General features: G+C 42.4%; 1 protein-coding gene across 4 annotated transcripts in view; it reads left to right on the plus strand.

The window, feature by feature from the left end:
- Positions 1-13515, plus strand: part of ntrk3b (neurotrophic tyrosine kinase, receptor, type 3b) — a 135779-nt gene extending 122264 nt beyond the window's left edge. For all 4 annotated transcript variants that reach the window (XM_088372021.1, XM_088372022.1, XM_088372023.1 and 1 more), the window contains 3 exons: positions 1177-1420; positions 9707-9865; positions 10316-13515. In XM_088372021.1, coding sequence (XP_088228147.1) covers positions 1177-1420; positions 9707-9865; positions 10316-10501 — 589 coding nt within the window. In that variant the 3' untranslated portion in view covers positions 10502-13515. The remainder of the gene's footprint in view (positions 1-1176; positions 1421-9706; positions 9866-10315) is intronic.
- The last annotated feature ends 392 nt before the right edge of the window (positions 13516-13907 follow it).

The raw sequence follows: 13907 nt of genomic DNA on the forward strand, positions 1-13907 counted from the left end.
GAATGACAGCCCGTGTGTGTGTGTTTGTGTGTGCCTGTGCGCTGCCGCCGTCTCGTAATCACAGCGACGAGAAGGTGATGAGGACAGCGGGATCTTCACGCCGGGATGTTGAGGGGTGCGAGTCGTCTTCGTCACCCATAAATTTCCAAAAATATATATATTTATGGAAATGAGCTCTTAATCTGCGCTCGTGGCACCTCAAAACAACTCCTCATGGGGCGAATGGCATGATTAGATAACACCTCTCGACCTCAAAATGACAATGGTGAATCAGAATTAAAGCCGATGAAACTCAAAATTAGACCTATGACGATACTTTTGTAATATTTACTAAACGGGAAATAATATGAGTGAACGAAGCAGCTTAAGTTGATAGACTAAAGCACAGGTGTCAAACTCAAGGCCCGGGGGCCAGATACGGCCCGCCACATCATTTGATGTGGCCCGCGTAGACAAATTGTGCATCAAATTCGTGTGTCATTACTGGAATTTACAAATTGTCTTCACTTGTAATAATATCTTTTTTTTTAATATTTGACCAGTTTTTACTCGTCTAATTTGAAAACATGTGATTTGTCAGTTTGTTTTGTAGCTTTTACTGTATATAATAGTGTTAAGAGTAAAAGTGATCAAGTCATCACAAAAATCACGAAAAAAATCTTATATAAGCCGCACCTGACTATAAGCCGCAGGGTTCAAAATTTAATATTTTACTCGTCTAATTTGAAAACATGTTATTTGTCAGTCTGTTTTGTAGCTTTTACTGTATATAATAGTGTTAAGAGTAAAAGTGATCGTCATCACAAAAATCACAAAAAAAATCTTATATAAGCCGCACCTGACTATAAGCCGCAGGGTTCAAAATTTAATATTTTACTAGATGGCGGACCAAACAACAAACCAGGCAAATTTTGCCCAATTTAATCTGTTAATGGAAATTCATGAACAACATGGTGAGGGAATACGCGTAACAATTCACAACAAACCCATCACGATTTACAAAAAGAGCACCTCAAGGCATGATGGGTATTCCAAATCTTTCGGAGTATTATTCGCCAGTTGCCGGCTAGCTAAAACCTAACCTAGCGGTCTTCATCTTTCCTCTCAGTACTTCTTTTTGTCAAACTGAATAAATTTGAGTCATCCAAATGTAATTTATCATTGTCCTCAACGCAGAGCTCACGGCCCGGACGCCATGATCCTGGTAGACGGCCAGCCGCTACAGTCCAACGGCGAGCTAGGCCTCTCCCAGATGCTGCACATCGCCTCCCAAATCGCGGCGGGCATGGTCTACCTGGCCTCGCAGCACTTTGTCCACCGAGACCTGGCCACCCGCAACTGCCTGGTGGGCAACGGCTTGCTCGTTAAGATCGGCGACTTCGGCATGTCGAGGGACATCTACAGCAGTGACTACTACAGGGTAAGACGGACATGTGACATTCAGTAAGTCTACCATATTTAGGACAACTGAGCTCGAGTATATTAAGGTTATGTGCGCCATATTAAACTTAGGTGTGGCATATCAAGGTTATGTGCCGCATGTTAAAATGATGATCTTTTGAATTTTAAATAAAGGTTATGTTGGCATTTAAAGTTTATGTGTGCCAGGTAGCTGTGTGGTGCATTCAGGTTACGGGTGAGATATTCAGGTTATGTTGACAAGTTTATGCATGCTGTGTCAAGGCCTTATGTGGTATCTTAAAGTTATATGTGGCGTATTATGATTATGTAGGTGATACTATTATGGAGCATATTAAAATTACGGGTGGCATTTTTATAGTGTATGCCATGTCAAGGCCATGTGTGGTATGTTCAGGTTATGGCATGTCAAGATGTGTAATTGTGGGATATTTAAGTGTAGACGGAGTTTATGTCTGGAGAATTAGGGTTCAATATTGGGGACAAGTGGTGAAGCAGCATGTGGCTCGACGTCCAAGGGTTTGCTTTGTTTGCTTTGATTCTGGTAATTGGAAATTATTGGATGTTAGAGAAGGTGAGAGGGAGAGACAGGGATTTTTTAATTATTATTAATTTATTTATCTACTTTTCTGAGTCGCGATTAATCGGAAATGAATTTGGAACTGATCAGGAAAATTACATCAATAAAAAATGACTTTTAATCGGACAGCCATCATATTCCTCGTCTTACCAGTATTCTTTTTTTTCTGTTCACCTGTCGTCTAAATAAATCAGCAGAGTCTCATACTAAACCTGCGACTGTCCACCGAGGGAGCTCGGTAGACTGTAATAGCATCACGTTTGTCTTCCTCCCACCACTCCGACCCAAAAGAAAGCGAAGCGTATGTCAACACCAGGGAAGTGTCCAGAATAGCCATCAAAGCTGAGCCACTTTCTGCATGGCCAGCATGAAGGCGCAGCTTGGTAACCGAGGCGTCTTGTTTGGCATCTTCAATGTCGACTGTGCAAATATTTCCCCGTCCAGTCTCCCCCATCACCCGCCACTCTGCAGGGACGTGCCGTGTGCGAGAATTTAGTGTCATTGCAATTCCGAGCGTGTCGCCCAACACGGTTAGCATTCCTCCAGTAGCCTCTTGGGCTTGTTTGTGCTCATTACAACAACCTAGAGGGAGCTTTATTACTGATTTGACCTAGTTTAATTCATTCATAATAACAGAAGGGGAGGTGTATTTCCGCCGGGAGAGTGGCTAATGCTAACAGTACGACAATGGAAATATTTATATTGGAACACATTGAAAATATGCCAAATTCTGTAGAAATGTGTTTTTGAGGTTCGGGAAATAAATAGGAAGAGTCTACGTATTTATTGCAGGTATCTTCAAACTTCAAGGTCAAGGTTAATTGATAAACATTAATTAACATGCTACATGCTAACACAGAGTGTGTACACATTTCAATTAGTTACTACGGTAGCCTGTTCTGAAAACGTGAATAGAATGAATCAATCAATTTTATGATGGAAGAAAAGGCGACAAATCAACATAAATTAAATGGATTCTAGTTCTTCCAGCTACCATTTTTCATTTTTTCCAGTTTTCTTTATCTCACTCATAGGGGAATTTATGAGGAAATCTTTTTACCAGGCTTGAATAATTTATCGAGTCATTTGCTGATTCGGCGCACGTACGTGCACACTGCAGTCGGGAACCGGAGAAGAACTCCATCATGTATGTTGAATGAGGACATTCGTTAAAATGTATGTTGCATGAGAACGTCGAACAAAAGCGAGAATGGGATTTTGAGCATGTTGCGCATACAAAACAAAATTGTTCCCAGTAGTCGTTTTGATGGCTGTAGTGTACAAAATGTAGTTTTTGACTCTGGGGAAATTGGTCACGTACACTAGCTAGTAAGCTAGCTAATATTAGCTCATAGCTAACTAGCCTGTCTAAGCTTCAATATTTTTGAAAAAATTTGCATGTTAATGTTTGATTTCAACCACCTAATTTGCATCCTAAATTTCCATATTCATTCATGTCCGAGCTAACCAGCAACAGCAGTTTTCGTAGCATCACATGAAATGTTTTCTCAGAGGATAAAAAGCAATTTTCGCATGTAATCGTTGGTATTTGTCGAGCATGTATACCCTCATGTCTTTTTTTCACACGCAGTGAGGTGTTACTATCGCTGGGTTGTCAAAACAGAATCAAGGTGGGCTTGCCTCTCTTTTGTTTCATGCAACAATTAATTCTCTCCATGTTAGAATTAAACAAAGGTTGCAGGTAGAAGAGAAATGACTACAAACTGCTGGTTAAAATCAAATTAAACACCGGGGTGCCTGTCAGGTAAAAAAGATGTAGGGGCTTACGTTGTGTGTTGCCCACGGGAGGATAGAATAAAAACAACCCCCCCTTAAGGGCTTACTTGCAGCAGGAGTGCTTTTTGTTTGTTTTGGGCGAAACAGAAAAAGCAGACTCGAGGAAAGTGAGGCACAGACAATAATATTAAATGGCCTTTTCATTAAGAGAACATGGAGTGACGCAATGTCATTCCATTTTATGTTTAATCTTTTAAACAGGAAAACGTAATTGGACTTACCTTTTTCTATACCAAAATTAAATGATACTGTAAAATGTATAAACAGATTTAAGGCCAGAATCTGGAAGGGGGTTAGGGTTAGGGTTAGGGGGGGGGTTCATTACAGTAGGTAAATGTGCTTTTCGTGCCTCTTTCAAGGACGTCTATGTAGTTATATCGAGCCTTGTTGCTTCTACCTGCTTTGCTTTGAAGACAAACGGTCCCCAGGTTTTTCCCCTCTCTCAAGGATCAAACATGCTCTTCTTCCCCTGCATTATTTATCGAGCGGCAGCGGATTTGTGCTAATGAGTGCGCAGGTTATATTTATTACCCACCGCTGCACCATGCAAAGGAAAACACCATTTTTTTCATCCTCACGCTGCCCCTTTGCAATCTGATTCTTTATTATCGTTGTTGTTTTTGACCTGCTATGACGTCAAAACATAAAACCTACTTGATGGAGGTACTGCCAGACTGATGAATGACATGCATTTCAGTCATTCCATCCCAAGATTTCTTCCTTCACAACATATATTTCCCCTCCTTTATGGATTTTTTTTTCTCCCCCACATTTCAGTGCAAGTATGTGAGGTCCAACCTGACGCCTCATTGGAATCCGGTGGCAAGATATTCCAAATGTGCAGATTGGCGTGTAATTAAAATTTCAGGAATTTTGCTATCACAGGGAGGCATGCAAATAATTGATATATATATATATATATATATATCCATTTTGTCCAAAACTTCAGGAATTTTGCTATCACAGGGAGGCATGCAAATAATTGATATATATATCCATTTTGTCCAAAACTTCATTTTTGTAAAACACAGGATTGGAGATGCCATCACATTGAAAGTCAAAGAGCGTGTAGTAAAAATAAAATAATTATTATAATTATTCTCATCATTCTCCGTCAACATCGCGTTGAGAATCCGGCGAGACTGTGCACGAGAGGAGTGAGGAATTCTTTTTTGTGGCCTGTGTAAACCGGATTAGTGGTCTGCCTGTCCCACCGTGGCAGGGGAGTGATTGGATTAACGGCATAGAGAGCGCAGCGGCGCGGCGGGAGGATAGATTACCGGCTCCGGTCGGGGCTTGTCGATGGGCGCTCGGCGGTGCCCCCGCAGCGAGCCCGAGAAGGCCTTCGACGTCTTGAAGGGGGCCCTACTGATAACCATCTCGACGTGTACCGTCTGCCGACTCTCCCTGTGACGCTATATCTTCTCCCACAGCTCCAGCAGTTCACTTTTGGACACTCTGATGTCCATTAGGCTTCTTGGACTGCAGTGCTGCTGAGTGTAGATAAAGCAAGTATTGGCTCGGACGACTTGCATACTTGTGGGCGGCGGAAAGATCAAAAGCGCTGTGTGCTACTGCGATCACACCGGTGTGTGTTCAGCAGTTAGCAGATGCACGCAGCGTGCGTACATATTTGTTTAAAAGGTTATTTCAAGGTCATCTCTATCGGTATAAGCAGGAGCTGATGAGTTAGCACTTAGCATAAGAACGTTTTAAGCCAATCTGTGGCTTGAAAAAAATTCCCACGCTAGTGTCTCTCATGCCAGGACCTCTTAGATTGTAGATGAAGTCAGAACTTTGAGATGAAATCAAGAAAGCTAAGACCAGTGCAATAAAAACCAAGTCCCAGATGAGACCAAGAACGCCCAACATTGGTCTGTAAACCATAAATTCAGATCAAGACTAATAAATCCCTCAAGGCAGAGAGCTCCCAAATTATTTTTAAAACCTGTCCTGAAAGATATTGTGCACTACAACTCAAAGACCGTGATTAGTAACTGGGGCGTGGCAAACGATTTCCTTCCTGGGAGTAACTGATGCGTCGCGTTATTGAACAAGATGTGGCTAATCGAACTGTGGCAGGCGTCAGGCTAATTGCCGTTGAACGACTTACGAATTAACACTTTTAACTGTCTCAGCGGGGGCTGATTGTGGTTTTTGGTTTTGGAATTATCTCGAGAGTAAGCTGGCAGTTCTTAGCAGTAAGCATGTGTCCCCTTCTCACCCAGTCTTTGACATGCAACTAATACCTCAGATACCCTCTGGCTATATCCTAGCGTGACTGCAGAATCGGTGAGAAAAAGGCAGACGAAAAATATTTTCTTGACTGGGATGCAGCTAAATGCGACACTTAACCCCGGCAGGATTAGCGGCAGGCATTTTTTAGCGGGGCGACGCACAGGTGCAAATGTGTTACTGTCAACAAATTGGGTCTGAAAAATAAAGCTTAGTAAATCCTCGGCTGGACCTGCAGATAAACGCGTGAGATGTTTACAAATTCAACAAACTATCAGCCATTTGATCTCCTTGACAAGGCTACCAAATGTGTTTAGATTTCACCCGGCAAGGAAAAGAATTGGAAAATGATACACTTCATTTGTTTTGCTGAAACGTTAGAAAAGTCTGAAATTCATTGGACTGTGCTTTCGACCAGTCGTCAGCATTTGGGTGCGCTTGAAATCTTTTTTTTTTTTTTTTTTTTTGGGACCTCCAGGCGAGGCGTGTCGATCCCTTCTTATGTAAAAACGTGAGGACGATTCGGCACGATCGCTTGATTCGTTTAGGAACGTCTTCTCCAGATGTGCTCCCCATCGACGCACAGCTGCTTCAAAGGCAAGCGTGAAGGACGAGCGAAAAGGCAAATGAGAGACGTCAAGTCAGCAAGTTAAAGTTGACAAAGTGCTCGAGCCGGAGGACGTTGCGTATAAACGCCCGGGAGAAGAAGCTTGCCTGTTTGGCAGCTTGTCAAATCTGCCGCTTCTTTTACGAGCATCGCGAAGATCCAGACGCCGTGTCAAGCTGACACGGCGAGAACGTGTTTGCCTTTCAAAGCAAAGAAGGCAATTAGTAAAGAAGACAGCATTTTCCGTTGATTGCTTTGTGCAGAAAATGTCACTCAGTGTATCCGACGACCGTGTTTTTTCTTTGTATTGTATTGGAAGTGCGGATGAACGTGGTTGGACAGATTAGTGGAGGAGTTGATGAAAGAGCATCTGAGATACATTGGGGTGGATGGGCGGACAGAAAAATAAATTAAGATGAAGGGTTTGATAAAAAGAATAGATGGACCGATGGCATGGATGGATGGAGAGATGAATGGATGAAGAAGAGATGAGTGAACCTGATGTTGGACGAATAGACGAAAGGACACATTCGGTGATGGTTGGAGGGACACACTGACAGACGATTGGAAACAATAGATGATTAGCCGATGATTGACCAACAAATGGATGGACAGATGGACAACTATATGTACTGTAAAAGCATGAAAGAACAAACGAGATGCAGCATGGAAAATGTTCTACAGATTGTTGGACAGATGGAGGACCAGACAGACTGCTGAATGGGAAGAATCTAAAAATGATGATAAATGAATGGTCAGATGCATGGATGGACAGAAGGTGATGGATAGATAGTCAATGGACTTGACTCCACTAACCATGCACGGATGAATGGCGAGATGGTCGAATGGATGGACAGCTACAAGCTGCATGGCTGCTTGTTTGGACAGACGGATGAATCGAAGTCATCGATTCAGCGAGTAGATGTTGGATGGACACATGGACCAATGGATGCAAGAGTGGGGAGATACTTGATAGGATGGACACAACAGCCAAGCTAACGGTCAATAAGTACGGTTAGGGATGATTCTCAAAGGTCCAGCTCAGTTCTTAAGTTAGTCGCGGTACTAATTCTTAGCGAATATATCAAGCGATAGATTTCTGTCTCGAATTTTCACGCACCGCAGCTTTATGTAGCCCGTAGAATTGTGTGTCGCATCATCTACCCCGACTTTGCTTCCACACTATCGGGCTATCATTTTCAAAAACACTTTGTAGTAGAGCCAAATAACTTTGCGAAGGGGTTACGGTCATTTCTCGTAAATTCCGCCAGCTCGGATTGCAAAATGAGTAAGGCGGCAGACGCAACAAAATACTGAAGTCAAGACCTCCATTGATTGGAATCTTTTGTACTCTTCAACGATTCTCTTAAGGGTGGAACCGAAGCACTGAGCTAAATCGCCGCGTACTAACAGCGAGGATAAATTGTTCCTCCACCGGTTGGCTTGGACGAAGCGACCGTGTTATTTATATGATCTGTCAATAGTGTAATTTGACCCCCCTGGTCCAAGACCCCGTCGTAATCTCCGTGATCTGTGTGATTAATATTGTCTTAACGCGTGGAGCAGAAACGCGCAATACCGCGCCGCTCTTCGCCACATTCTTCTTGTCCAGCTCATCGCCGTTTTGATTAAAGCAGCCGCACGCGGGCACCAGAAAGAAGGAAATAGATTTTTAAAAGCCATCCCTGCAAATGGAAGCCGAGGGCCGAGATGATGAATGGATGATTGTTTGATCGATTAATATCCGAGCCTTGGAGGATTTACAGCGACGGCGACTTCATTTCATGTTCGGATGCCTTTGAAGCCATTAAAGAGATCACAGCGTGTGCGTATCTTTTCTCAGCCTTCCCACTTTTGCTTTGCCGGCTTCCAGTACTCAGGTTGACATGTTCATAGCGAACCTTTTATAGATCAAAAGTCAATTCGCTGGTTTATTTAGACACAAGTACAAATTGGTGGGAGGAGGTTTTGGAATGATTCTTGCAACAACAAGGTACTCAGACAGGTGTGGGGATGGATGGTCAGAAAGATGGATGAATAAAAGACGTGGATAGAAAAATGGTAGAACTGTCCGAAGAATAGATGGAAAAGCCACCACACGTGAATTCATGAATGAAATGGCAGAAGAAAATACGGTTGTACCAAATGATGAGTGATTGTGCAGCCAGGTAGATCCATGGTTGGTTGGGCGAATGGATCAAGTCATGGATGCCCAGATGGAGTCACAAATGGACAGATTTATTGATGGATAGGCAGAAGAAGGGTGGATGGTCAGACCATTTGAAAGATGAATAAAAAGGATGGACGGACGGACAGATGATTGGACTGGCGGATGGAGAAATGGATATGGAGACGAAGGACGTACAGATAAATAAATGAACTGATAAACAGCTGGCTGTATCAGATCGATGACGGTTGAGTGGATAGATGAACAGAGGATCAGGATATATAGATGAATAAAACGGAGGAATGGATGAAGGCATTGACGGACAGATGTGTAAATGAACAAACTGACATTGGTACGAGTGGAAAGATGATTGGACTCGTGGATTAATGGGTTCATGGCCAAATGGATGTATGGATGATTGTTTTCTGGATTAATACCGTGCCTCGGAGGATTTAACCTGACTTCATTTCATATCGGGCTGCCTTTGAATTCATTCAAAGAGATTCCAGGTGGCTTTGCCGGCGATATGAATACATACGTAGCCTATAGCGTATGAATGTAAACAGACATTTGCATGAACATAAGCAACGTCTTTTCAGTAGTTACTATCTACAAAGTGACTTCCTCGGAGCGTTTAGTGAAGGTCTCCGCTTCCGTCGACAAAGGTGTTGTTTAAAAAGCCTAAAGGATTTCACCAGTGTGTGATGGAACAGGTGGCGGATGATTCTTAGCCATCCAGCGGCGATGGCGGCAAAAATTCATGAGATGTTAAGCCCACGGTATCACTTACATGCAAGGACACTTAATCCCCCCGACGCCCGGGAGTTACGTTGATGACTGAATATTCTCCTGAGTGTATTCGTGTGTTGTTTATTGCCTAATCTCCTTCTTCTCCAATCAGGTCGGAGGACACACCATGCTACCCATCCGCTGGATGCCTCCCGAGAGCATCATGTACAGGAAGTTCTCCACAGAGAGCGACGTGTGGAGCTTCGGTGTTATTTTGTGGGAGATCTTCACTTACGGCAAGCAGCCTTGGTTTCAGCTAGGTAACAACGAGGTAAGCCGTCTCGTTTTTACTTTCTCAGTCGGTTATAAGTGGCTACCTTGAAGACAAACTCAAAGATTGAAACGGAGACTATCGCCAAGTGTGTCAGTGTCAAAACAACAATTATTCACGCGGCTAATTAGAGCACAAGCCCAACAAAGGTAACAATCAGTCATCTCGTTAGCGAGGTCCTAGCGTAGCCGCCCACTCAGTTAGCGCTGCTCTTTTCCAATTCTTAATAAAGATCCACTTTGTGTAGATCAAAACAGGAGACAAATAACCATGCCTTTGTTTTAATGAACCGATTTTCCACAACCTTGACTAATGATCACGCTTTTTTGGCAAACATTTTCGTCAAGACAAAGATTTAGCACCATGCTCGTATGATATAAAACTCTCCGATTCCAATCAAATAAGATTCACTCAAATCCACGCGGGTAATGTTTTTCAATCCGCCCGCAGGTCATCGACTGCATCACGCAGGGTCGCGTTCTGGACCGACCCCGCGTTTGCCCCAAGGAGGTGTACGATATCATGCTAGGCTGCTGGCAGCGTGAGCCGCAACAGCGGCTCAACATCAAGGACATCCAGAAGGTCCTGTTCGCCATGGGGAAGGCCACGCCCGTCTACCTTGACATCCTGGGCTAGAGACTCATCCAGTACGGGAATAGCCAAACCGACCCCCCCCCCTACCCCTCCCCCCTGCGTCACTGTCGAGGAAAACCACCTACAATGTTTGGGAAGGACTTAAGTGCCTGCAACACTTTTGGATATAGTGGATAAAACAACAAACAACAAAAACAACAAAAAATACGCACTTTTACATTTTGTTTACTTGCTGTACAGGTTTGAAGACGTTTCTTTTTCCCCTCCCCACAAAAAAAAACAGATATTGAGATTGAAGACGAAAAAGGGCCACAGTTTGATAGGAAGAGTTAGAACCCACCTTGGCGTTTGGTTTTATGAATATATATAGAAATGTGACATATATTTTATATTTATTTGTTTTTTTTCGTTTTTGTCGAGGTCCCGGCAGGGCGCCGCCCGCCCTGCCCGAGACGCCGCCGACCAAAACTGTTGAGACTTTTCAAAAAGGATGGAAGCCTTACTTTGCACTCTGATTGGCTGGAATGCGATGCGGCGGCGGCAGCGGGAGGAAACGGAGAGGACCAATCAGACAAACAGACAAATCTATTTTAATTTAAAAAGGAAAAACAAAAAGAGAATGTACATATTGTAAAGTTCTACGTGTCAAAAGTTATGTTAACTTATTTTTTGCCAACTTTTATTTCCCATTCCTTTTTCTGACTGTGATCTGGGTGGCTGACAGTGAGCCGACCGAGCGCCGGTGGTAAAAGCCACAAAGAAAGACTTTGGCGTCACGCCACCTCACTGCTACACTCGCTCGGGACATTGCGTTCCTGCGGCCCGTGCGCTCACACACAAATGCGCTGTCATTTTTAGATTGAGGGGAAAACTGCTTTTTTTTTTTTTTTTTTCAAAACCAGAGTAAGAAGTTAGCTATTTTTGGTTGCAGGTGTTTTCCCCTCTTGCAAGGAAACTCACAGAAGAAACTTTAGACTTTAATAATTCAACGTTTTCTTTCTTTGCTTATCTGCTTTCTTGCCGGGAGTTAGCCGAGGCACTCGCTCTCATGTTCAAGAGGAAAGCCACCGCCGTCAAGAGAGAGGCTCAATATAACTCGGAAACAGGCTAAAGCAAAAACATAAGAGTATTTACGCAAAGAGTAATCGCAGTGTCAGTTGGAATTAGGATCTATAGAGTTACACATTTCTGCCAGTAGGAGGCGCTTAAGGTTGTGGTCTTTCGTCAAAATGTGGAGATAACGAGTCATCAAGCTTGACCCCGACTGAACCGGACTGGCTTCCTGTGCCTTTAAGGCCTTTTTTTTTGTGGGTCTGCTCGTGTCAGACATGTCCACCTAATTTTATGTTCTCAATGAACCTGATTTTTTTTTTTTGTTACCTTGTGGTGCTGCAGAATTATTAGAATTTCATGTTTGTGTGTGAATCGTCAAACTTTGCCACCAAACTCTACACACAAGCAAGAAAAATTCACAATTTAGCATCGCCCATTTGTCTAGTATGTGAAGTTGAAATTTGACATGGCTACTAAATCTCATTTTGCGCAATGTTTTGATGGCTGTATTTTCAAAAATATCTGGTGGAGCTTGATACTAATTGATTTGGGTTAGGGTTAGGGTTACACACTAGCGCTCTTGGAAAACAGATTTAGCCTGAGCTCATTCCAAAAAAGATTACAGAAAGTATAAATAAGTTCACTTGTATATTACATTTTAGGTTCATTGTGAAATTCGTGTGAGAGTCCAAAATGTAGGTTTTTGAGAGCAGTGTAAGTTTGTCGCCCAAACTTGTAGAGGAAGTTACAAACTTGAGTCACCCCCACGAGACTGCTAGCCAGCTAGCTCCGCCGGGACTCAACAAACCAGATTAGCGCTTAATTAGCAAACATGAGATGAACTGGAAAATCTTTTTTTTTCTTCATTTCAAGGCCACTGCTTCAGCCTGTTTCCGATGAGGGAAAACGTGACGCTGTGCAAACTGACCGTGTAATTTTATTTTCCCCGTGCTGCACCTCCACCTAAATGTCAACTGCAGAGTGTTTTATCTCGAGAATCTCACCATCAAGAAAAATGTCGCTTATCCTTCACATTTCTTCGTTTTGTTCTTTTGTCAGCGAGTTACACATCGTCGCAACCCGTGGCCTTTTGAGCGGAGACAAGCTGATAAAAAAAAAAAACAGCCACTTCAGCTTCAAGCAGGTACTTATCGATCTTGCGGTGATCAGCAAATTCCGATGTTTTTTTTTTTTCCCACTCAGTACGTTTACATGCTCGCTTTAGTCCGGCTAACCCCGACGACCCCGGAGTATTTGGGAACTGTACTGTTTTTCTGTTTGAAATAGTTTCTTCTTTTTCTAATTTTATACTTATCTCATAAAGACTTTGATTTCTGCAAGTCTAACAACTTTATTTCCATCATATTTTTGTAAAAAAAAAAAAAAAATAGCATCTCTATCATTTTAGACTTAAGTATTGTAAAATTCTGATTTTTTTTCTTAAAAATCAATTCTTGTAAAATGTCGACTACGTTTTAAATCCAGGACTCAAATGAGAATTTTCTTTCTTCCACGGCCCAATAGATAAAGAATTAAAATCGCTGAATCCGATTTCAGTTGGACAAACCTCCCAAAACGTCATGTAAACATATTGAGTGACCCGAGTGTTGAAATGTGCTGCCATGGATGTTTCCTCGTGGACTTTTAGCGACTTTTGTTGTGAGATCTCTCGAGTACGCCGTGAAGGCGGGACGACAAGCCCTCGAAACTTTTTCTGTCTTCTCTTGTGGTGACCATCAAAGACATTCTGACACAACTTGTGATCATTTGCAGGCTTTCATGGTGAGTTCTTTCTTTTCACGGATGAACTAACAACACTTTATATATATTTTATTTTATTTTCCCCTTCTTGAGCAAAGCAAACGTTGGCTTCTTCTGACCATGTACTCATGTTACAGAATATAAAAATGTGGTTTAACAGCTGCGGTATATTAAGGTACTGGTACTCCATGATAGCTCTTTGTATTAATGTGACTCTCTTTAAGAAAATGTCTTAAAAACAATCAGATGAGCTCCTTTATTTCCCCTCATTTGTCCTGTCTTATAAAGCTGTGTGAATTTGACAAAAAAAAAACTATGTCTGCATCCTAATGTTTTCCACACGCATTAGCGGATGAGTTCAAAAAATGAATTTGAAGATGAATAGGCTTGGAAATAACATAACAATAACAAGTGGCGGAAAACATGATACACAAAAAAATGTATGAAGCATATTTAACAAATATAATGGAATGAAAGCATGTTGGCAGTTAGCTAATTGGGTCCAATCAACATAAAGGCAAGTTGATATATGACTAATTTCCGGCTGAAATTAACATGCCAATTTGCGTGTGTCTGTGTGTGTGTTGCGTGACTGATGAATGACTTTGCTTTTTTTGGTCTCATCATTTCCTGG

The sequence above is a fragment of the Syngnathus floridae genome, chromosome 3 (genome assembly GCF_059516105.1).
Source record: "Syngnathus floridae isolate MCC-2025c chromosome 3, RoL_Sflo_1.0, whole genome shotgun sequence".
In the NCBI taxonomy this organism is placed as follows: Eukaryota; Metazoa; Chordata; class Actinopteri; order Syngnathiformes; family Syngnathidae; genus Syngnathus; species Syngnathus floridae.